Source organism: Lagenorhynchus albirostris, chromosome 1, assembly GCF_949774975.1.
Source record: "Lagenorhynchus albirostris chromosome 1, mLagAlb1.1, whole genome shotgun sequence".
In the NCBI taxonomy this organism is placed as follows: domain Eukaryota; kingdom Metazoa; phylum Chordata; class Mammalia; order Artiodactyla; family Delphinidae; genus Lagenorhynchus; species Lagenorhynchus albirostris.
Window position 1 is genome coordinate 179,683,561 of NC_083095.1, and position 25,710 is coordinate 179,709,270.

Genomic DNA, 25,710 nt, shown 5'->3' on the forward strand with positions numbered 1-25,710 from the left:
CGTTTGCATATGTGTAGAAGGGGGAGACCCTGCTAAGCCCTTGACAGGCATCTATTTATTTAAGTGCATTATCTCATTTACTCTTCGAAACAACCTTAACTCTTACTATCCACACTTTACCAACAGGGAAACTGGGTTAAGTGAGACAACACAGCTAAGGTCTCACAGCCTGGTAAGTGGAGCTGGTAAGCCGGTTCCTGCGCTGAGATGCGGACCCGGGCTGCCTGACTCTTAGTACAACTCGACCTTTAGCTGAATGACTGAGGATTCGACCAAAACCCCTGTGACATTTAAATAGTGAGGCAAGTGGTTAGTGTCGTCACTGCCGTGAGCATTCAGTAATGCTGCATAGAAGATGTTTAAAAACAGGTGAACTTTTTCTACTAAAAACTGAATGACGAGGATGAAGTCCCCTGACAGTAACGCACCCTCAAGAAAACCTTGTTGCCTGGCTTCTTAAAAATGTCAATCTATCCCTCTGATAATGAGCAGCATTTATACTAAAGACACACTTTTTTTTTTTTTGAGGGCAACTGTTTTGCTATGAATTAATGAACATCATAAACTCTCGGTGTGACACTGCCCACAAAGGTGATGTCTGCAGAGCAGCACAGAAGTAATCGTGGGCAGCAACCGGTCCCACCCTTTGTTTTGTGACACTGAATTACTTGCACTTAGCGGGGAGTTTTGAAAGCGTCAAAGTCACTGGGTCTGGTTCCTTTAATGGGCATCTTTCATACCCTTTCTAGCTCAATGCAGATACCAGCCAAACACCAGGGCTGAAGACATCAGCTCAGAAACACTTCTGAACTGTGGACTCGGATGCCGGCCTCCAGCCAGCGGTCAGCCACCTTTCTGAAGTGGTCGTAGGTTGAGTCTTCACTTATTAGCTCTGAATTAAGTTTTCCTGGCCAGTGTCATGTAGACTGGCAGCCTCCAAATGTGATGGGGAATTGCAGTACCTCACGTGGTACTTACTGGGAGGCAGCACCAAGGAGGCTGAGGCATGGGATGGGCCAAGGCCAGCACAGCCCAAGTCTAAGGCTAGTTCCCTTTTGCAGGAAGTGACTGTACTAGGGTGGGTTGGACTCAAAATGGCATTCATCTCTACTAATGTGATGTGTCAATGTACAAGCACAGCTAAAAGCATAAGCAGAGCGATATCAGTCCCCCTGCAACCGAGCTATCCTTATTTTGTTGTGTGGATAAAATTGGCAGAGTGAATATCCCTGGCACTTTCAATGCTGGGGGATGCCAGACCCCACGTAGATTCAGTATGGCCCAGATTTCTACTTGGGACACTGAAGCTTGAGCTTCTGAGCACAGACTGGACCCAGGCTGCCAGGGTTGTATCTCAGCTGCTCCAGTTATTAGCTGTGTGACTTAGAGTAAGTTACTTAACCTCTCTGTGACTTGGCTTCCTCATCTTTAAATGGGGGTTAGCAAACCACACTGCTGTGAGGACTATACCCATTCATACACCTAAAAAGCTTAGGGCCCTGCTTGCCATGTAGAGAGTTATATATAAATATTCTTGTTATTTGCTGGTCATATTCTCAAGTACGGCGTGTGTATCTAGAGAAAAGTTCATCACTGATAAATTCAGAGCAAGGTTTTTTTTAAAGTTGCATATTTTTAAAGCACATTTAACACTTTTATAATAGTTGAGGTGTTTAGACCCAGCTGCTCAATCTGTCCAAACCTCAGTTTCCTCATCTTATATAGTGGAATATTAATAATACCTATCCAATAGGGTTAGCGTGTGAATGAAATGACAGTGCTTGGCAACGAGAACTCACTAGATATTAGTTTGCGTCTTAGTTACACATTAGCTTTGACCATGACCAGTACTGTTACATAGTGTTTCGAACTACTAAAGAATACAGACTTGCCCATCGTCCTCTAGCCTTCCTGCTTTTCTAAAAGAAGTAGGCTCTTTAAATTTGGGATATCAGTAACCTAAGCCATGTTTAAAATGGCCTGTTTTCAGGTTTTATTATTAGGCACAAACCTCACGTGACTTTTCTACACACGGCCTTTAAGTTCTGAAGATACTTTCCTTATTGCACACACACCTAGCACACACAAGTGCAAGGTTATTTCACTTCACTGTATCAGACAAGGTGCACTAGAGGCTACATTGGCATAAGCCCCTACCCTGCCTGCTGTCCAAACCTTGACTGTGAATTCTCTTGGTCAGAAAGACCTCTCGTCACCACAAAAGCTCTCCCTAGCCAGAAAACCTCACTGAAACCCAAGTGAGAATAAAATGTTGCTTTATAATAATTGGGTAAGTTAAATTTTTAGAGTAATAAAGTATATTTTATTACTATGGAATAAAATACTTCGATATCTATGGCCAAAGAGAGAAGTTCGCTGACTTTTGTTTTACCTTAATTTTTCACGTGTTTAGTTTTTCTCAGCAAGTAGGTGATAATAGTGGGTAATTTAGTGAATGTGATTTTGCTGACCTAAAGCAAAAATTCACTAGTTGGAATCCCAGTAGTCAGAAAACAACCCCAAAACTAGAAAGTAACAAGCTCCTTGGGAACATTTCACTTGCTATGAGCTGTAAAAAGAAAATTGTTTCATTATAAACATTCCCGCCCCTGCTTTTTGTAACTACATTATTGGGTGAAAAGTCTTGTTTCTTGGGGGTTTTTTTGGCTGCGCTATGTGGCTCGTGGGATCTTAGTTCCTTAACCAGGAATCGAACCTGGGCCCATGCAGTGAAAGCGCTGAGTCCTAACCACTGGACCCCAGGGAATTTCCAGTTTTTAGTTTCTTTTAAGGCACAGTATTATATAGGCTGTCGCTTGGCAAGCCCATATTCTTCAATAGTAAGAAACACACTATTAACAGTGTCAGTCATGGTCAAAGATGCTTTATGTGCAACTAAAACACAAGTGGACATGAGAGTTGAGGTGTACACACAACTGCATCAGGGCTTGAAGATAACCAATGTGTGGATAGTATTCTAAATGTATAAATGCTTCTGAATATAAGGATTCCCTAGGGTTCAATAAGAGATATAAATGATCTCTAAGGAGAGATTTGGCTGGGGGTTTGAGATTAAAAAAGGAAAAATGTTCAGAACGAAGAGCTACAAAGTCCAGAGCTTTCGTTTTTAGAACTGTGCCTCTGTGGCCAGCTCGGCAAAGACCCAGGCGTAAATGCAGTGGCCAGAGAGAAAATTAGATTCCAGGAGGGCAAAGGAAGCACGGGGCTCTGCTTCCTCCCGTTAGAACGGTAGACAGGAGGTTTTTTAAAAAGACAAAGCATTAGAACTTCCCTTCTAATATAAAAATATTTAGCACTTTTTATAAACTTTAAAATTTTAAATTACTAAATTTTGCACATTCTCTGAAAACAAAAGATAATGCTTATCAAAAGGATTTAAATCTTCTGTTTCAAAAAGAAGTTAACCTGTTTGTAATATCTAATTATTTCATTGGGTTCTGTGACCTGGTGCGTGTCTGCTGTCATCTGCATGGAGTTTAGTAATGCTGAACGTGTTAAGAGTTAGTAAAGCCAGAAATTACATGGAAATCTTAATTAGATCTTTAATGTCACTGTCTTTTGGATGACTCAAAAATTTTTAAATCAAATATTTAAAATCTATATTTACAGCCAAAAACTTTAAATACAGAATTCAAACTACAATGTACTGGATTTAACATCATTATACAATTAACTTTTACAAAGAGTCTATTAAATTGCCACTAACAGGAAAAAGAAAAAAATACATGTACTTAAAAATGCACAGAGCCAAAATTTACATAATACAGAGTCACGTTTAAGCATGGAAACCTTAACAGAAAGATGGAATGTACTTCTGTCACACTCGAGTGTTTAATGCAGACAGGATTCTGGCCCCAGAAGGTTTCAATGCAAAGGATAACGCATAGCATAGCACTCCGTGATTACAGGACTTGTATTTCAGAAAGAAATGAACTTTTCCTCAATGTGCTCATTGGACAACCTGTTTTTAAAAAGTCTAATTGTAACCTTCGACATCTAAGATTGCTGCCTGGTGTCCCTTTGATGGGCCATATTATGACACTCAGAGCTGAATGCACAACATAAAAAACATGTACTAACTATTGTCTCAAGTTAGGGACTGCTTATTATGTTCCTGATTTACTTGTTAGTCCAAGCTCACCTGAATAAAAATAAACTTGCAAAGAAAGTATAAGCCCCTTTTCATCAGGCTTGCCAAAGTAACTTCATAAAAATCAGAGTCTGGAACTGCTGAACAATCATCGACAGGAAGACACTGGAACTCACCAAAAAAGATACCCCACATCCAGAGACAATGGAGAAGCCACAATGAGACTGGAGGAGGGGCGCAATCACAATAAAATCAAATCCCGTAACTGCTGGATGGGTGACTCACAAACTGGAGAACACTTATACCACAGAAGTCCACCCACTGGAGTGAAGGTTCTGAGCCCCCCGTCAGGCTTCCCAACCTGGGGGTCCGGCAACAGGAGGAGGAATTCCTAAAGAATCAGACTTTGAAGGCTAGTGGGATTTGATTGCAGGACTTCAAAAGGACTGGGGGAAACAGAGACTCCCCTCTTAGAGGGCACACACAAAGTAGGGTGTGCATCAGGACCCAGGGGGAAGGAGCAGTGACCCCAAAAGAGGCCAAACCAGACCTACCTGCTACTGTTGGAGGGTCTCCTGCAGAGGTGGGGGGTGGCTGTGGCTCACCATGGGGACAAGGACACTGGCAGTAGAAGTTCTGGGAAGTACTTCTTGGTGTGAGCCTTCCCAGAGACCACCATTAGCCCCACCAAAGAGCCGGGCAGTCTCCAGTGCTGGGTGGCCTCAGGCCAAACAACCAACAGGGAGGGAACCCAGCCCCACCCGTCAGCAGACAAGTGGATTAAAGTTTTACTGAGCTCTGCCCACCAGAGCAACATCCAGCTCTACCCACCACCAGTCCCTCCCAACAGGAAGCTTGCACAAGCCTCTTAGACAGCCTCATCCACCAGAGGGCAGACAGCAGAAGCAAGAAGAACTACAGTTTTGCAGGCTGTGGAAGGAAAACCACATTCACAGAAAGGTAAGACAAACGAAAAGGCAGAGGACTTTGTACCAAATGAAGGAACAAGATAAAACCCCAGAAAAACAACTAAATTAAGTGGAGATAGGCAACCTTCCAGAAAAAGAATTCAGAATGACAGTGAAGATGATCCAGGACCTCGGAAAAAGAATGGAGGCAAAGATTGAGGAGATGCAAGAAACGTTTAACAAAGACCTAGAAGAATTAAAGAACAAACACCTAGAAGAATTAAAGAACAAACAGAGATGAACAATACAATAACTGAAATGAAAAATACACTAGAAGGAATCAATAGCAGAATAACTGAGGCAGAAGAACGGATAAGTGACCTGGAAGACAGAGGGTGGAATTCATTACTGCGAACAGAATAAAAAAAAAAGAATGAAAAGAAATGAAGACAGCCTGAGACCTCTGGGACAACATCACATGCACAAACATTCAAATTATAGGGGGTCCCAGAAGGAGAAGAGCGAGAGAAAGGACCCAAGAAAATATCTGAAGAGATTATAGTTGAAAACTTCCCTAACATGGGAAAGGAAATAGCCACCAAAGTCCAGGAAGTACAGAGAGTCCCAGGCAGGATAAACCCAGGAGAAACACACCAAGACACACAGTAATGAAATTGACAAAAACTAAAGACAAAGAAAATTATTGAAAGCAAGGGAAAAATGACAAATAACATACAAGGGAACTCCCATAAGGTTAAGGAACTCCCATAAGGTTAATAGCTGATTTCTAGCAGAAACTCTACAGGCCAGAAGGGAGTGGCATGATCTGTTTAAAGTGATGAATGGGAAGAACCTACAACCAAGATTACTCTACCTGGCAAGGATCTCATTCAGATTTGATGGAGAAATCAAAAGCTGTACAGACAAGCAAAAGCTAAGAGAATTCAGCACCACCAAACCAGCTCTACAAGAAATGCTAAAGGAACTTCTCTAAGTGGGAAACACAAGAGAAGAAAAGGACCTACAAAAACAAACCCAAAACAATGAAGAAAATGGGCATAGGAACATACATATCAATAATTACCTTAAACGTGAATGGATTAAATGCTCCAACCAAAACACACAGGCTTGCTGAATGGATACAAAAACAAGACCCATATATATGCTGTCCACAAGAGACCCACTTAAGACCTAGGGACACATACAGACTGAAAGTGAGGGGAGGGAAAAAGATATTCCATGCAAATGGAAAGGAAAAGAAAGCTGGAGTAGCAATACTCATATCAGATAAAATAGATTTTAATGTTACAAGAGACAAGGAAGCACACTACATAATGATCAAGGGATCAATCCAAGAAGAGACGTAACAATTATACATGCACCCAACATAGGAGCACCTCAATATATACGGCAACTGCTAACAGCTATAAAAGAGGAAATCGACAGTAACACAATAATAGTGAGGGACTTTAACACTTCACTTACACCAATGGACAGATCATCTAGACAGAAAATTAATAAGGAAACACAAGCTTTAAATGACACAACAGACCAGACAGATTTAATTGATATTTATAGGGCATTCTATCCAAAAACAGCAGATTACACTTTCTTCTCAAGTGCACATGGAACATTCTCCAGGATTGATCGCATCTTGGGTCACAAATCAAGCCTTGGTAAACTTAAGAAAATTGAAATCATATCAAGCATCTTTTCTGACCACAACTCTATGAGATTAGAAATCAATTACAGGGGAAAAAATGTAAAAAACACAAACACATGGAGGCTAAACAATACGTTACTAAATAACCAAGAGATCACTGAAGAAATCAAAGAGGAAATAGAAAGATACCTAGAGACAAATGACAATGAAAACACGACAATCCAAAACCTATGGGTGCAGCAAAAGCAGTTCTAAGAGGGAAGTTTATAGCAATACAAGCCTACCTCAAGAAACAAGAAAAGTCTCAAATAAACAATCTAACCATAACCCTAAAGGAACTGAGAAAGACGAACAAACAAAACCCAAAGTTAGTAGAAGGAAAGAAATCATCAAGGTCAGACCAGAAACAAATGAAATAGCAACAAAGAAAATGACAGCAAAGATCAATAAAACTAAAAGCTGGTTCTTTGAGAAGATAAACAAAATTGATAAACCTTTAGCCAGACTCATCAAGAAAAAGAGGGAGAGGACTCAAATCAGTAAAATTAGTAGTGAAAAAGGAGAAGTTACAACGGACACCACAGAAATACAAAGCATCCTAAGAGACTACTACAAGCAACTCTATGCCAATAAAATGGACAACCTGGAAGAAATGGACAAATTCTTAGAAAAGTATAAACTTCCGAGACTGAACCAGGAAGAAATAGAAAATATGAACAGACCAATCACAAGTAATGAAATTGAAACTGTGATTAAAAATCTCCCAACAAACAGAAGTCCAGGACCAGATGGCTTCACAGGTGAATTCTATCAAACATTTAGGAAGAGCTAACACCCATCCTTCTCAAACTCTTCCAAAAAATTGCAGAGGAAAGAACACTCCCAAATTCATTCTATGAGGCCACCATCACCCTGATACCAAAACCAGGCAAAGATACTACAAAAAAAAGAAAATTACAGACAAATATCACTGATGAATATAGATGCAAAAATCCTCAACAAAATACTAGCAAACAGAATCCAACAACACATTAAAAGGATCATACACCATGATCAAGGAGGATTTATCCCAGGGATGCAAGGATTCTTCAATATACGTAAATCAATCAATGTGATACATCATATTGACAAATTGAAGAATAAAAACCATATGATCATCTCAATAGATGCAGAAAAAGCTTTTGACAAAATTCAACACCCACATATGATAAAAACTCTCCAGAAAGTGGGCATAGAGGGAACCTACCTCAACATAATAAAGGCCATATACGACAAACCCACAGCAAACATCATTCTCAATGGTAAAAAACTGAAAGCATTTCCTCTAAGATCAGGAACAAGACAAGGATGTCCACTCTCACCACTATTATTCAACATAATTTTGGAAGTCCTAGCCATGGCAATCAGGAAGAAAAGGAAATAAAACGAATACAAATTGGAAAAGAAGAAGTAAAACTGTCACTGTTTGCAGATGATATGATACTATACATAGAAAATACTAAAGATACCACCAGAAAGCTACTAGAGCTAATCAATGAATTTGGTGAAGTTGCAGGATGCAAAATTAATACACAGAAATCTCTTGCATTCCTATACTGATGAAAAATATAATAATGAAAATAATATAAAAAAATAATATAATGATGAAAAATCTGAAAGAGAAATTAAGAAAACACTCCCATTTACCATTGCAACAGAAAGAATAAAATACCTAGGAATAAACCTACCTAGGGAGACAAAAGAGCTGTATGCAGAAAACTATAAGACACTGATGAAAGAAATCAAAGATGATACCAACAGATGGAGAGATATACCATGTTCTTGGATTGGATTAATCAGTATTATGAAAATGACTATACTACCCAAAGCAGTCTACAGATTCAATGCAATCCCTGTCTAATTACCAGTGGCATTTTTTACAGAACTAGAACAAAAAATCTTAAAATTTATATGGAGACACAAAAGACCCCGAATAGCCAAAGCAGTTTTGAGGGAAAAAAATGGAGCTGGAGGAATCCGACTCCCTGACTTCAGACTATACTACAAAGCTACAGTGATCAAGACAATATGGTACTGGCACAAAAACAGAAACGGAGATCAATGGAACAGAATAGAAAGCCCAGAGATAAACCCATGCACCTATGGTCAACTAATCTATGACAAAGGAGGCAAGGATATACACTGGAGAAAAGACAGTCTCTTCAATGAATGGTGCTGGGAAAACTGGACAGGTACATGTAAAAGAATGAAATTAGAACACTCCCTAACACCATACACAAAAATAAAGTCAAAATGGATTCGAGACCTAAATGTAAGACCAGATACTATAAAACTCTTAGAGGAAAACATAGGAAGAACACTCTTTGACATAAATCACAGCAAGATCTTTTTTGATCCACCTCCTAGAGTCATGGAAATAAAAACAAAAATAAACAAATGGGACCTAATGAAACTTAAAGGATTTTGCATAGCAAAGGAAACTACAAACAAGACAAAAAGACAGCCCTCAGAATGGGAGAAAATATTTGCAGATGAATCAACGGACAAAGGATTAATCTCCAGAATATATGAACAGCTCATGCAGCTCAATATTAAAGAAACAAACAACCCAATCCAAAAATGGGCAGAAGACCTAAATAGACATTTCTCCAAAGAGGACACACAGATGGCCAAGAGGCACATGAAAAGCTGCTCAGCGCCACTAATTATTAGAGAAATGCAAATCAAAACTACAACGAGGTATCACCTCACACCAGTTAGAATGGGCATCATCAGAAAATCTACAAACAACAAATGCTGGAGAGGGTGTGGAGAAAAGGGAACCCTCTTGTACTGTTGGTGGGAATGTAAATTGATACAGCTACTATGGAGAACAGTATGGAGGTTTCTTAAAAAACTAAGAATTACCATATGATCCAGCTATCCCACTCTTGAGCATATACCCAGAGAAAACCATAATTCAAAAAGACACATGCACCCCAATGTCCATTGCAGCACTATTTACAACAAGTAGGTCATGGAAGCAACCTAAATGCCCTTTGACAGACGAATGGATAAAGAAGATGTTGTACATATATACAATGGAATACTACCCAGTCATAAAAAGGAATGAAATTGGGTCATTTGTAGAGACTGTCAATACAGAGTGAAGTAAGTGGGAAAGAGAAAAACAAATATCTTATATTAACGCATATATGTGGAACCTAGAAAAATGGTACAAATGAACCGGTTTGCAGGGCAGAATCAGAGATACAGATATAGAGAACAAACGTATGGACACCAAGGGGGGACAGTGGCAGGGTGGTGGTGGTGGTGGTGGTATGAATTGGGAGATCGGGATTGACATGTATACACTAATATGTATAAAATGGATAACTAATAAGAACCTGCTGTATAAAAAAAAAATAAAATTCAAAAAAAAAATCAGAGTCTCTGGGGCTGAAGATATACTCCAGAAATATTTCTGCAAGCGGGAGACTTTTTAGGTAATCCTTACATTGTAGCTAGGTTAAAGATAATTTGCTTGAATAACATCACATATGTGGTATCAATTTTGGGGTAATAAGAGATGTTAAAGATTTTATAATAAAATCAGTTCTGCTTCTCAAAATATCCAAGCCACAGATTTGTTACATGGAAAGGCAAATTAGTGAATATGGGTAAAGTTCAGACAGAAGTGGCAAAGATGGCAGGTGTTTTCTCACAAAAGGTACATATAACCTTTAACAACATAAACATAGTGTCTACACAAGTTCACAGCTTGGGAAGTGATCCAACATGTCTTAATGACTAGTTATTTCCACAATGAGAATGTACACATTTGTGACCAGCATCTGGATACGAAAGTCTCATAATTTTTATTCTGAATCTCTTTGTGTAAATGTAGAAAGAGAATGTACCTCAACATACTTGTAGAAATAGCGCTGCAACCAAGAAGCACAAAACCGGATGAGCCCTACCATAATTCTGCAATTTAGAACTGTTATGCCTGGTGGAACCCAGCTGTTGGTTATTTATTTTCCCTAAAAGCTGATATTTAGGAAGTGAAACTTACTCCTTTTCTAATACTGTCAGACTTTTCAGAATGACCCTTTAACTCTAAGTGACATGGTGACAGTTTGGTTTTCCTCCATGAGCTGTGATGGGACGGTTAAACCATGTGCAAGCCCTACAAAATAGATTTGTTTCCATCTGATTGGAAGATTCTGTTGCACGGATGTCGATGGTGATAATCTAAGAAATGTCAAAATCTGAAAATGCAAGAAGTTTGCTAAGTCGTATAGTTTCTGGTTTAATACTAATCTAGTGAACATCATAAGTTTATTGTTTTATTATACATCTGCAGCAGGTTGGCTTAAACTCAAGCCACATACTATATTTTGGAAGTTGTGTCTCCGCCCCAACTCTTTTTGAAACCAACTGCATAAGTTGTCAGCTTAAAAAAAAAATTCCCACATCTAACACTGCTTCTGTGTGACTGGGATAATCTGAGTTCAGTTCATTCCAGTGAAACTGAGTTTATACACTGCCATAAACCAGTCTGGCCTGAGGACTAATGCTGTCATCTGGGAGATGCTCACAGGAGTTACTTCATGTTATCTTTCTTCTTCACATGCCACTCTTACCAAAGTCCAAAGGACTCACTTTAAAACTCCGCTTCCCAGAATGACCCCCATGGTTTACATTATAGGGTTCTTAAGGCTTTGCTCAGACATCTGCAAACTTATGTAAGAGTTCAGACCATTTTTTCCATTAGTAATAGCAATCACCTTAACCCATGCCTCGAGCAGACAGGGTTTAAGTGATTGTCAAGTCTGCTGAAGTGCACCTCTGTGGGAGGGAAAGCCTCATTTGAAAAAAGGGATTCTTGCAAACACTAAAGCATGAGGACCAATGAAATCCTTTAATAAATGAAGACTAAGTCAGATGATTTATCCCCAAACCCCAAACTTCCATTAGTGCCAGAGCAGGGGCTGGGACTCAGATTTGCTAGGTCTCTGCTTGGTGCCTTTCCCCTCCAGACCCCCTTTTATAAAACATCTCTGGGCCAGGAGGCAGATGGCCCTGCTTCTGCCCGGGTGGTGTATTTCCCCCTGCACTCTGGGCGCCAGGATAGCTGTGTCTAACACTGGCTGGCAAAGGGAAATGATTCACAGAAGAAATGAAATCAATCTTTCTTCATTCACAGAAGAAATGAATTTCACAGAAGGTTAAAGCATTAGCCGAGTTGAGGGCCTAAAAACCTTGACAATCTCCCATTAACTGATCATCCACTGACAACGGAAAAGGAAGCGCTTTTTAACTGATAGCAAAGGAAGGTTCCCAGAAGGACACACTGCTGTTTTGTACCTTATGCTCCAAGCTTACCATCTTTTGTTACCTTGCCTTTAACTCATCCTAAAGAACCAGATGGAGGTGGTAATTAATTATAATTCGTTACAATTTAAAGATCACAAAAGAAATGCTGAAAACTGGTTTAGGAAAGCATTGTTTTTTGTTTTGTTTTGTTTTTTGATGTGAGGGTATTAATGATTAATTTTCCTGAACCTTCAGTCAGTAGTAGGTAAAATGTCAGAGATGGTGACAGTCAGTTAATTGCCAGGGCAATTCACAATTCCGAAGAAGAATCGACCAGGCAGCTTTTTGTAGCCCATTATCAAAGTGTCAACAGTGATTATTGCCAATATAGTTATACAAATGCCAACTGCAGGGCAGCTGTTTTCTTTCAAACGGGTTCCAGGGAGAAGGTTAGATGTTAAAAGGAATCTTCTTATTGTGACCCAATGACCCCATTATACAGGCTTTACTTTACTTAATAAAACCAGACATGAGTTTTGAGAAGAACTGCATAGAACGATGAACAAAATGCATATCTGTGTAAATCCCCAGGACTCGCTCTCTCTCCCTCTCAAGAACATGGACTCTTTAAAGAGTCAGGTCAAATCCCCCAGAAATCAAGTGAGTCCAGTTATGTTTTCTTTTACTTGCCCGGATTCCCTGCTGGGTAGCTTGCTGCTGGCAGCATGCTAAGACTGTCATTTGTAAAAAGCGGTCCGCTCAGCTATAATTACTAATTTGATGTCACACTGGAATTGCAGTGCAGCTGTGAAAAGATGGACCACCAGGGAGATTCGCATTTCTGTCTCATTTAGAGGGGGCGATACTGCTGGAGCCATGAATGGAAGATGCCCTTCCATTAATAAAGGAAAGAATTAAAGAATAAAACAAGTCATAGCAGCTGTCAGAATCTGACAACGGTTTAAAAAAAAAAAAAGCACCGTTCTGCTCTTTTTACAAAAAAAATTCAAGACATCTGTACACGCATGTTCTGATACTTGTTGCCGTGAAAGTGATTCCATTATTGTTGGAATATAACTTCTTTATTTCCTTCAGTTCCATCTTCATTATTATGCTAATGCAAATCACACTAATTACGTGTCAAGCTCAAATCGTAGGGAGGGGACCTTTCTGCACCTATATCACGAAATATCTGAAATGACAGTTTTAAAACTTACCATCAACAAGCGAAAAGTATGTGAAATTAAAACAGCTACAATGACGCAAATGAAAGAAAAACTAAGAATGCAGATTACTAATTAAGCCACATCAATGGAGACTCTGTGAAAATTGTTCTTTGCAATTTCGTAGAAAATGATTATACAATGATTGCAATGAAAATATTCTTGCAGACCACTTCGTTTCATTTATAAAAGGCTAAAATGTAGAAAATATTTTCAGCCTTCTCCAATTATTTCTAACTAGAGATAACAATGAATGCTTTGATAATTTATGGTTTTATTCGTGAAGACAAAGAACAGCATGCTTTTTGGAAGAGTCAAAAATATTAAGTGATCACGGAAAGAAAACCTGAAAATTGACAGAAAAAGGAAAGCAAAGAAAATTTTTTGAACTTAAAAAACCCAAGGGTTTTAAGAGTTCAGCTCCATGAATACATTTCATTTACTGTTATGTGTTACAGTTAGTAAATGTTACCTTGGTTGTCGCCAGATTATAAACAAACTGCCATATCAGAGAGACATCATGTCCTATTGTCAAGGCAGGCACAGTCTCCAGAAATTACCAGTTTTAATTACTTTCACATCCCACGTCTTCAAGCTACTTCCTCTGTGAGTGCCTGTGCCCAGTGAGCGCCAGTAAGCTAAAAGGGCAGGCGGATGATGCTTTGGAGCTGCTCCTCCTGGAAGAAGAGCTATCAGGAACCCCAAGCCCAGAAAGAAGTAGAAAGCACTGAATTCTTCCTAGGGGCTACTGCGTAGACAAGCCTCATGTTTACATAGTGTAAGATACAGTGAAACAGGCTGTACTTACAGAAATACCTGCACTTCTTAAATGGAGGAAATATGAATTGGTTATTTTTGCCAACATGGTATGAGGCCAAACGATTTATTTCATTACTTTTTTTTACTTTTAAATCAAGACTCAACGAACTGCCTTAGTACCATATTGGTTTGGAGTTACATGTTTTTGTCAATGAAACATTGTAGTGAAATGTTTCCTTGTTCATCTTCATGATTCATGGGGTAATATGAACTTTTGATAATAAATCCTCTTCTTTTAAAAAAACGAAATAAGTCTCAAACATTTTAGAAGGTTAGAAATGTGCGCTCTGGGCTAGAACCCCGGCTGTGTCATGTCAAAACTGTGGTGCAAGTTACAGCCTGTCTGTCAAGTAACTTCATTGACGCAAAGGAAGTAATAATAGCCTCCACCTTAAAGGTGGTGGTCAGGATGACATGAGCAAATTGGTGTAAAATTTACAACAGGCTTGGCATATAGTATACGTTCTGTTCAACAAACGTTGGTTACTATTACTTACCTTTTAAATCCCAGTACATTAACAATAAAAAAAATAACCCGCAGTTAAGGTAAGGTTTTGCCTCTGTCACCGACTGTGTGGCAACGTAAGCTTCTGGGTCTCAAATCGATCACCTGTGAGGTGGGGAAATGGGACTCTGACCTCTTAAGGTACCTCCTGTCTCTGACGTCTCTAAGTCCACCTCCAGGGGAGATGTTTTGAGGAACAATTTGTGCACATTCAATAGACGATAAAAGCATCCTAGCAGCATCCTCAGAAAAGTGGGTTTCTGTTAAACACATTCTGTAATTTCATGTCTTTTTCACAGAAACCTACACCAATGAAGGGCTAAACATTTTTGGTGAGGCGGGGGGTGGAACTGTGGTAGATGCCCTGGGTTCCTGGCAAGTGTCTAGAGGCAGAGCTGCGGAGGGACAGACAGGTAACTGAATGTTCTGCTCTTGAGGATGAGCCGTCATAGCCACGTCAAATACTGTGGCTTTCCTTCCTATGTGTCCTTGTTTTAGGACTTCGGATTCTGCAGCAATCACCCCACTGGCTGTAACTGTCTTTCTTGGCATTGTTATTGTCATAGCAGACCAAGCCCCTGGGCCTAGAAGCTGGACAAATCAAAATGAACAGAAAAAAAAGGCCACTAGCAGTAGTCTCAAGAGACCTGGGAACGAAATAAAAACAGAGCAACCCCTGTGGAGTAGCGCACAGCATCAGGGCCACAGCTCTTACTCCGGGGCTGCCTTCTTTTGATGACGCTGAAAAAGCCTTCTTTCAATGCCAGTGTGTGGTTCTTTAAACAGCCCAGATATTTTCTCCTAGCAGAAAATCCCAATAATACTAAGCCTCTGAGTTTCTCATGGACTAAAACTCAAACACCGGCTTGAGTCTTTGGCACCTGGAAAAAATGTTTACATAGCAACATGTAAACAGAAGTTGACAATCTGTTGTTTCTGCTGCTTTTGGCCAAAGCCGGTGGCGTCACGGTGATTTACACAGAGGTTGGAAGTGTGAAAATATAGTCACTGGTGCACAGTAAAAATATAAACTGTCAAAGGAGCCACCGTTTCCTTTTTCTCTGCCTCACTTTTTTTTTTTTTTTGTGGTACGCAGGCCTCTCACTGTTGTGGCCTCTCCCGTTGCGGAGCACAAGCTCCGGACGCACAGGCTCAGCGGCCATGGCTCACGGGCCCAGCTGCTTCGCGGCATGTGGGATCCTCCCGGACTGGGGTACGAACCTGCGTCCCCTGCATCGGCAGGTGGACTCTCAACCACTGCACCACCAGGGAAGTCCTGCCTCACTTCTTTTTTAAAAATTTTTATTCATTTAAAAAAATTGTATTGGAGTATGGCTGATTTACAATGTTGTGTTAGTTTCAAGTGTACGGCATAGCGATTCAGTTATACATACAGATATATTCATTCTTTTTCATATTCTTTTCCCATATAGGTTATTATAGAATATTGAGTTCCCTTTGCTCTACGGTAGGTCCTTGTTAGTTATCTATTTTACATACAGTAGTGTGTATGTATGCTAATCCCAAGCTCCTAATTTATCCCCCCACCCCTCACCTTTCCCCTTTGGTAACCATAAGTCTGTTTTCGAAATCTGTGAGTCTGTTTCTGTTTTGTAAATAAGTTCATTTATATCATTTAAAAAAAATTAGATTCCACATGAGTGATATCATATGATATTTGTTTTTCTCTTTCTGACTTACTTCACTTAGTATGATAACCTCTAGGTCTATCCATGTTGCTGCAAATGGCATTGTTTCATCCTTTTTCATGGCTGAGTAATGTTTCATTGTATATATGTACCACATCTTCTCTATCCATTCATCTGTTGATGGACATTTAGGTTGCTTCCATGTCTTGGCTATTGTAACTAGTGCTACAGTGAAAATTGGGGTGCATGTGTCTTTTCAAATTATGGTTTTCTCTGAATATATGCCCAGGAGTGGGCCTGCTGGATCATATGGTAGTTCTGTTTTTAGTTTTTAAAGGAGCCTGCATACTGTTCTCCATAGTGGTTGTATCAATTTACATTCCCACCAACAGTGTAGGAGGGTTCCCTTTTCTCCACACCCTCTCCAGCATTTCTTGTTTGTAGACTTTTTGATGATGGCTATTCTGACCAGTGTGAAGTGATACCTCATTGTAGTTTTGATTTGCATTTCTCTGATAATTAGTGATGTTGAGCATCTTTTCATGTGCTTTCTGCCCATCTGTATATCTTCATTGGAAAAATGTCTATTTAGATCTTCTGCCCATTTTCTTATTGGGTTGTTTTTTTGACATAATGCTGCATGAGCTGTTTGTATATTTTGGAGATTAATCCCTCGTCGGCTGCTTTGTTTGCAAATATTTTTTCCTATTCCGGGGGTTGTCTTTTTGTTTTGTTTATGGTTTCCTTTGCTGTGCAAAAGCTTTTAAGTTTAATTGGGTCCCATTTGTTTATTTTTGTTTTTATTTTCACTACTCTAGGAGGTAGATCAAAAAAAGATACTGCTGCAATTTATGTCAGAGTGTTCTGCCTATGTTTTCCTCTAAGAGTTTTATAGTGTCCGGCCTTACATTTAGGTCTTTGATCCATTTTGAGTTTATTTTTGTGTATGGTGTTAGAGAATGTTCTAATTTCATTCTTTTCCATGTAGCTGTCCAGTTTTCCCAGCACCACTTATTCAAAACACTGTCTTTTCTCCATTGTATATTCTTGCCTCCTTTGTCATCGATTAATTGGCCACAGGTGTGTGTGTTTATTTCTAGGCTTTCTATCCTGTTCAATTATCTACATTTCTGTGTTTGTGCCAGCACCATAGTGTTTTGATTACTGTAGCTTTGTCGTATAGTCTGAAGTCAAGGAACCCGATTCCTTCAGCTCCGTTCTTTCAAAATTGCTTTGGCTGTTCGGGGTCTTCTGTGTTTCCATAAAAACTAAAAAAAATTTTTGTTCCAATTCTGTGAAAAATGCCGCTGGTAATTTGATAGGGGTTGCATTGAATCTGTGATTGCCTTGGGTAGTATAGTCATTTTGACAATACTGATTCTTCCAATCCAAGAACATGGTATATCTTTCCATCTGTGTCATCTTTGGTTTCTCTTATCAGTTTCTTATACTTTTCAGAGCACAGGTCTTTTGCCTCCTTAGGTAGGTTTATTCCTAGGTATTTTATTCTTTTTGATGTGACGGTAAATGGGATTGTTTCCTTAATTTCTCTTTCTGACATTTTGTTGTTAGTGTATAGGAATGCAAGAGATTTGTGTATTACTTTTGTATCCTGCAACTTTACCGAATTCATTGATTAGCTCTAGTAGCCTTCTGGTAGCATCTTTAGGATTTTCTATGTATAGTTTCATGTCATCTTCAAACAGTGACAGATTTACTTTTTCTTTTCCAGTTTGGATTCCTTTTATTTCTTTTTCTTCTCTGATTGCCATGGCTAGGACTTCCAAAACTATGTTGAATAATAGTGGTGAGAGTGGACATCCTTGTCTTGTTCCTGATCTTACAGGGAATGCTTTCAGCTTTTCACCATTGAGAATGATGTTAGCTGTGGGTTTGTCATATATGGCCTTTATTATGTTGAGGTTAAGTTCCCTCTATGCCCACTTTCTGGAGAGTTTTATTATAAACGGCTGTTGAATTTTGTCAGAAGCTTTTTCTGCATCTATTGAGATGATCATATGGTTTTTATTCTTCAGTTTTTAATGTGGTATACCACACTGATTGATTTGTGGATACTGAAGAGTCCTTGTATCCCTAGGATAAATCCCACTTGATCATGATGTATGATCCTTTTAATGTATTGCTGGATTTGGTTTGCTAGTGTTTTGTTGAGTACTTTTGCATCTATGTTCATCAATGATATTGGCCTGTAATTTTCTTGTGGCATCTTTTTTCTGGTTTTGGTATCAGGGTGATGGTGGTCTCATAGGATGAGCTGAGTGTTCCTTCCTCTGCAATTTTTTGCAAGAGTTTCAGAAGGGTAGGTGTTAACTCTTCTCTAAATGTTTGATAGAATTCGCCTCTCAAGCCATCTGGCCCTGGACTTCTCTTTGTTGGAAGTCTTTAAATCACTGTTTCAATTTCAGTACTTGTGAGTGGTCTGTTCATATTTTGTATTTCTTCTTCCTTCAGTCTTGGAGGTTGTACCTTTCCAAGAATTTGTCTGTTTCTTCTAGGTTGTTCTTTTTATTGGCATATAGTTGTTTGTAGTAATTTCTTATGATCCTTTGTATTTCTGTGGTGTCACTTGTAACATTTTTTCATTTCTAATTTTATTGATTTGAGTCCTTTCCCTTTTCTTCTAAAGGTTTATCAATTTTATCTTTTCAAAGAACCAGCTTTTAGTTTAATCGATCTTTTCTATTGTTTTCTTGTTTCTTTCATTTATTTCTGCTCTGATCTTTATTTCTTTCCTTCTGCTAACTTTGGGTTTTGTTTGTTCTTCTTTCTCTAGTTGCTTTAGGTATAAGGTTAGGTTGTTCATTTGAGATTTTTCTTGTTTCCTGAGGTTAAGATTGTATTGGTATAAACTTCACTCTTAGAACTGCTTTTGCTGCATCCCATAGGTTTTAGATTGTCGTGTTTTTGTTGTCATTTGTCTCTGGGTGTTTTCTGATTTCCTCTTTGGTTTCTTCAGTGATCCATTGGTTGGTTAGTAACATTGTTTAGCCTCCACGTGTCTGTATTTTTGACACTTATTTTCCTGTAACTGATTTCTAAGCTCATAGAGTTGTGGTTGAAAAAGATGCCTGATATGATTTCAGTTTTCTTAAGTTTACCAAGGCTTGATTTGTGGCCCAAGATGTGACCTATCCTGGAGAATGTTCCATGTGCCCTTGAGAAGACAGTGTATTCTGTTCTTTTTGGATGGAACGTTCTATAGATATCAATTAAGTGCACCTGGTCTAATGTGTCATTTAAGGCCTGTGTTTCCTTATTTATTTTCTGTCTGGATGATCTGTCCATTGATGAGAGTGGGTGTCCCCCACTATTACTGTGTTACTGTTGATTTCTCCTTTTATGGCTGTTAGCATTTGCCTTTTATATGGAGGTGCTCCTATGTTGGGTGTATATATATTTACAATTGTTATATCTTCTTGGATTGATCCCTTGATCATTATGTAGAGTCCTTCTTTGTCTCTTGTAACAGTCTTTAAAGTCTATTTTGTCTGATATGAGTATTGCTACTCCAGCTTTCTTTTGATTTCCATTTACATGAAATACCTTTTTCCATCCCCTCACTTTCAGTCTGTATGTGTCCCTAGATCTGAAGTGCATCTCTTGTAGACAACATATATGTGTCTTGTTTTTGTATCTATTCAGCCAGTGTATGTCTTGGCTGGAGCATTTAATCCATTTACATTTCAGGTAATTATTGGTATGTATGTTTTGTTTTGTTTTTTTGTGGTACGTGGGCCTCTCACTGTTGTGGCCTCTCCTGTTGCGGAGCACAGGCTCCGAACGCGCAGGCTCAGCGGCCATGGCTCACGGGCCTAGCTGCTCCGCAGCATGTGGGATCCTTCCGGACCGGGGCACGAACCTGTGTGCCCTGCATCGGCAGGCGGACTCTCAACCACTGCGCCGCCAGGGAAGCCCAGGTATGTATGTTCTTATTGCCATTTTGTTAATTGTTTTGCATTTGTTTTTGCAGGTCTTTTTTCTTCCTTTCCCCTTTTGTTCACTTCTCTTGTGACTTGATGACTATCTTTAGTGTTGGGTTTGGATTGTTTTTTCTTTTTTGTGTGTGTATCTACTATAGATTTTTGGTTTGTGGTTCCCATGAGGTTTTGATATAGCGGTCAATATATATACAAGATTGTTTTAAGTTGCTGGTCTCTTAATTTCCAATGCATTTCCAATATCCTGCATTTGTACTCTCCTGTTCTCATGATTGCTAGTTTTGACGACATATTTGTGTGTGGATGATCCCCTACCTTTATTTCATGTTTGCCTTTACCAGTGAGCTTTCCCATTCATAATTTTCTTGTTTCTAGTTGTGGCCTTTTATTTTCTGCCTAGAGAAGTTCCTTTAGGATTTGTTGTAGAGCTGGTTTGCTGGTGCTGAATCCTCTTGGCTTTTGCTTGTCTGTGAAGCTTTTGATTTCTCTGTCATATTTGAACGAGAGCCTTGCTGGACACAGTATTCTTGGTTGTAGGTTTTTCCCTTTCATCACTTTAAATATATCATGCCACTCCCTTCTGGCCTGCAGAGTTTCTGCCGAAAAATCAGCTGATAACCTTCTGGGAGTTCCCTTGTATGTTAACAACTGTTGCTTTTCCCTTGATACTTTTAGTATTTTTTCTTTGTCTTTAATTTTTGGCAGTTTGATTAATATGTGTCTTGGTGTAGTCCTCCTTGGGTTTATCTTGTACGGGACTCTCTGTGCTTCCTGGACTTGAGTGAGTGTTCATGTTAGGCTCATCCTAGGTGACCTCGTTGACACTTTCCTGTCTTTGATCATCCTTCCCGGCAGGTTTCCCAAGCCCCCTTTTCCTGCTGAAGCCCTCTCAGGCCTACTGGACATCTCTGTTCTGATGCTGTGCTGACAATTCTAACTACTCTGCCTGCTTCCTTTTTCCATGAGTGGAATCAGCACCTACCCCACTGTCCAAACCAGAAAGTTTGGAGTCACCCTCCCTCCACACACACTCCCTGGCACTGTTCACCTCCCATATTCAAGCTCTGAGTTCTGTGGATTCTTCTTCCTAAATCTCTATCCTCTTCCACCACCCCAGGTTGGGCCACCATCTATTCTGGGTTATTTCCACAGCCACTCTAGATGGTCCTGCTTACCTGTGTGGCCTCATCCCAGCCTCCAATGAAAGCACCAAGTGCTCCCTCTTTCTCTAGCCAACTGCTGCTCATCCTTCAGGTTTCCAATCACCTCTTCCAGGAAGACCACCAAGCCAGATTTAGGTGCCCTTGCTACGTGTTTCCTATCAAAGCACTTACCACATGATACTGTCATTTCCTATTTAATGTCTGTATCGCTTTGCAGGCCATGTGTGTGTGGTTCATTATTTTAGCCCCTGAAGCTAGGACAGTAACCATAAAGACATTCACAAACTTCTGGATGAATAAGTAAAAGGAGATTTCCAAATCTGTAAAATTCAAACCCAAACTGAGTGATATCATCCTAAATAACTTAATTTAGAAACAAAAACCTTGAGCCCAGCTTTCAAATGGTTTGGTCAAGAAAAGGCACCTCAACATCATGAGGAGTAAGCTGAGAGCACCGGGGCGCCTTTCATGTAAGCAAATCCCCATTTTGGGCAGTTGAGGTTTGCACACGGAAAGCTGCCTCCCAAATTCTTAAACTGATTCCAGTTGAATCTGTTTACAATCCTGCATAATCAACAAAATGTAGTTCAAGTATTACCTAATGTCCAGTGACTCAGAAGAAAGTAGAGAGTCTCCTCGTCCATCCCTAAGTCTTTACACACAAAAAATACGCTAATGAGATCTTAACATTTTATAGTTGGAAAGGAGTTTGAAGCTCATTAAACCAATATTTTATTGGTGAATTTGAAGCTCAACACTGTCGTTTTACAGGTGAGAAAACTGGGACTCAGGGAGGCAGAGAGACTGACTCAAGGTCACACCTGCCCTGTTAGTCATAAAGCGGGGCTAGGACTCGGGTGCTGGGCTGTACCTGCCAGTTTGGAGCGTGCTGACAGCAGAGGCGGCTGTTTTCTCAAGATCACGTTGATAGGAAATGTTTCACACACACCTCAAACTAATAACTGCTTCACTGTCCAACAGGGCAGCCAACCTGAGAGAACTGGAGGAGAACGTCCCTCAGGCCCATGAAGAGCTTCTCACTGTAGCGGAGGGGAAATGGCTAGAACCGCCTGTCCGCGGGAGTGAGGTGAGAGAGATGCCGGGCACTTACCTTTTCTTTGTCACTTGCTTCCCTAGCCACTGTAGAGCCCTGAAAGAGAAAGAGATAATGAAACCATGCGCACGCGAGGTATCAGCTTCACGTGAAATATGCAAACACTCCGGGGCAGAGCACGGAAATAAATGAGCACCGACTTTGCTCTGGCCCCTCCCCGAGTGTGCTGCACCCTCTGCAGGGATTTCTGTCCACCTGTCTCCAACCCCTTCCCTGCCGTGTCACCTGTGCTGTCTTCTCCCTGGTTCCTGTCCTCCTGCTGGAAATCAGAAAACCCGACCATCACGTGAACAATGACTTACTAAACGTGGAGTCAAACATCAATCGTCAGAAGTGGTTGGTTTGAGGGTCTTCAAAGTGAAGTGGGCCATCAGCTGGCCGCAGTGACCACTGGGGCATAGAGGCCTCTTTCCCACGCTGCGTCCTCTAGGTGGGGGCGTGCCCTGGCCCCCGAATGCCCGTCTCCCCTGGCTTAGGGTTACTGATGCATGTGCTTCCTCACTTACCATGACTAAGACCCAGTGGGTACTTCCCGGCCCCTTTTCACTTTGGAGGTCCCTTCAAACACACGTCTCCTTGCACCGCTTCTGTGTCAGAACCTAGGCTGAGCACAGAGGTATAAAGTAGAAGAAAACACAGTTCTTGGTCGCAGCAATTTCTACTCTACTGCACTGGTTTTCCAAATGATGCCCTCGGTTCTGTGTTGTCTGAAATGACAGAGTGTTCCTGATGCCGACAGGGGTGCTTTGGGGTAGAGTTCAAGAACAGAAACTGTCCTTTGTTTGTGGAAGATCTTAATGCAAAAGATAGATTAGGAAACAAATGGCCAGTGAATTCCTAACTTTGTTAATACAACAGTGAGCATTTATCCTTTGTGCTCCGTGGTGACCATCGCAGTGTCTCACCCAGCAACGCCCAGTGTTTGCTGAGTGAACGGCTGGAGGAGGATCACGGCCCGACTGACTGCTCTCCCTCCCCTGCCAGCACTGGATGCCCAGACTATGACTAGGTCACTGGAGCGATCCGTTTACCTGACCATGTTTTAAATAGATATTTATTGGCCTGGAATACTTGCATTAGCCAATCATTAAGAGAATGTGTATGTGACTTGGGAAAATTTAAAGTAGCTTCTAGGTTGGCCACTCTTAACATTTTTGCTCTATGACCATCTTGCCTTCAAGCAGCTCAGGCATTAGTCAGGATGTGCGTAACGTGTTCACAGCTGGGGAGACTCCTTGTACTGGGGAAGGGGGCCAAGCCCAGGCCAGGGGGTCCCTGGGGCCACTTCTCTATCTGCCCCATGCTCAGCATTCCCAGGTCTGGTGGATCCGAAAGACCCTGCTGCCAACCCAGGGAAGATGCTCGAAGCTTCTGGGGGATGTGTCGGAGGAGCACAAAGCTGACCCAGCACGTGAAGATGAACCGTGTAACCTGGTCGTGAAGGAGAGCCCTCTGCCTGGCTGAGCCCAGCAGCCGTCACCTGCAAAGGTTTGTTTCTTCCTTTACAGATTCTTGAATTTGGGCCATAGTCTCTTCCTCTGTACACTGACTGCTAACAAAGAATGTTCCCAAATTTAAAGGGGAGGGAGGGCTAAATCCTCAGGTATTAAATACTTGTAATACCTGAGTCTCTGTATCTTTAACCAAGTTTTTTAGTCTCTGTGTGTGTTTTCCCCTCTACGATACAATTTACTCTGCTCCTAATTCTCACTGAAGCTTCGTCTCTATGTAAAAATGCAGAGCATTAGCCTGGAAAAACTTGTCCAAATTTAAATTCATTCAGAATTTAAAAATTAAAACAAAATTAGAAACGTTAAGTCAGTCAAGGCTGAGAGTCTGAGCCATGAAATGATGCCAGATGCCCAGGTTCCCTCACAACGGCAAGTACTGGCAAGAAAAGTTTATAAAAAGGGAGCTGAAATCATGACATCCAAGGTTAAAACTATAACATCCAGTCTATAAGCATAATTTACATGAGGATATGCTTGAACAGGATATGCTCAAGCAGGATATGCTTAAGATAGAGGCACTACCTTAAGCATTTCCGGGGGATAAAAAAGTAGAACCAAAACAACTGCCTTTAAGGGACTTATCAGTAGAATGGATGAGACAATGAAAATCCATCCACTCCTCCCCACGTGCCGTGCCTTATGCTGGACGTGACACATACATATCTCATTAATCCTCACAGCAGCGGAGGTAAGATCACCTCTGTTCTACAGATGAAGAAACTGTGGCTCATAGAGGTTCAGCATCTTGCACACAGCTAACAAGTAGTAAAAAACCAGGACATGTGGCTTCAGAGGTCAACTGGCTTCTTACATGGGAGAGTCAGGCCAATGAAAAGACCTATAATACGCAGCAGAGTGAGCTAAGTAACACTGCCAAGGGCCTCATGAGGGAGATGGTTCCAAAGAGCCCTGTAGGCTGGGATTTCCACCTGTAAAATAGCTACGACTTGGAGGCAGGACAGAGCAAAGCTGTATTTGGGAAGCTTATATTGTTCATCTGAACTCCAGAGGGTAGGAGATAAGCCTAGAACATTCCCCCTCCCTTAGACTAGCATTTCTCAAAGCATAGTTCAGCACCCAGGGGTCTGCAAAGGCAAAACTATTTTTATAATAATACTGAGACACTATTTGCCTATTTCACCACCTTGATATTTGCACGGATACTGCAAATACAATGGTGGGTAAAGCTGCTGGCAGCTCAGCACAAACCCAGCAGTGGCACCAAATGGTATTAGTGGAGTTCGTCATAAAACATATGAATAGCCTCGAGGAAGCAGTTCACCTAACTCAGTCAATCCATCATTCCAAATGACCAAAGCATGACGTAGCCAGACCAACGCGTGCAAACAGACTGACGGATTTTAACAAGTTCACCGATGTGATTTCAGATTCCACACTGTAACTCAGCTTTGAGACATTACCACTTGTCAGGTTAAGGTGTGATATCAAAGGAAAACATCCACAAATTTCTGAAAAAGTTATTAAAAACTCCTCCTCTCCTTTTCCAACTACATATTTGTGTAAGGTCTGATTTTCTTCATACACTTCAATCAAATAACTTGGCAACAGGTGGACAGCCAAACCAGACAGGATGTTCTAACTGTCTCACCAAACCTGACATTAGAGAGATTTGCAAAGATATAAAAAACAATGCTACCTGTTCCACTAAACTTTTTGATTTGGAAGGTATTTTTCATAAAGATATGCTAACATGTAATGGTTTTACTATTTTAAATAAGTTTTTTTCAATGTCTCATTTCTAATACTGTAAGTATTAGTAGACATAA

At 40.5% G+C, this 25,710-nt stretch overlaps 1 protein-coding gene across 2 annotated transcripts in view; it reads right to left on the reverse strand.

The window, feature by feature from the left end:
- Positions 1-25,710, reverse strand: part of PIP4K2A (phosphatidylinositol-5-phosphate 4-kinase type 2 alpha) — a 178,313-nt gene that overhangs the window by 18,184 nt on the left and 134,419 nt on the right. For both annotated transcript variants that reach the window (XR_009542738.1, XM_060161426.1), the window contains exon 6: positions 22,410-22,448. Coding sequence is in view for 1 of the 2 variants with exons in the window: in XM_060161426.1 (XP_060017409.1) it covers positions 22,410-22,448 (39 nt within the window). In the remaining variant the exon portion in view is untranslated. The remainder of the gene's footprint in view (positions 1-22,409; positions 22,449-25,710) is intronic.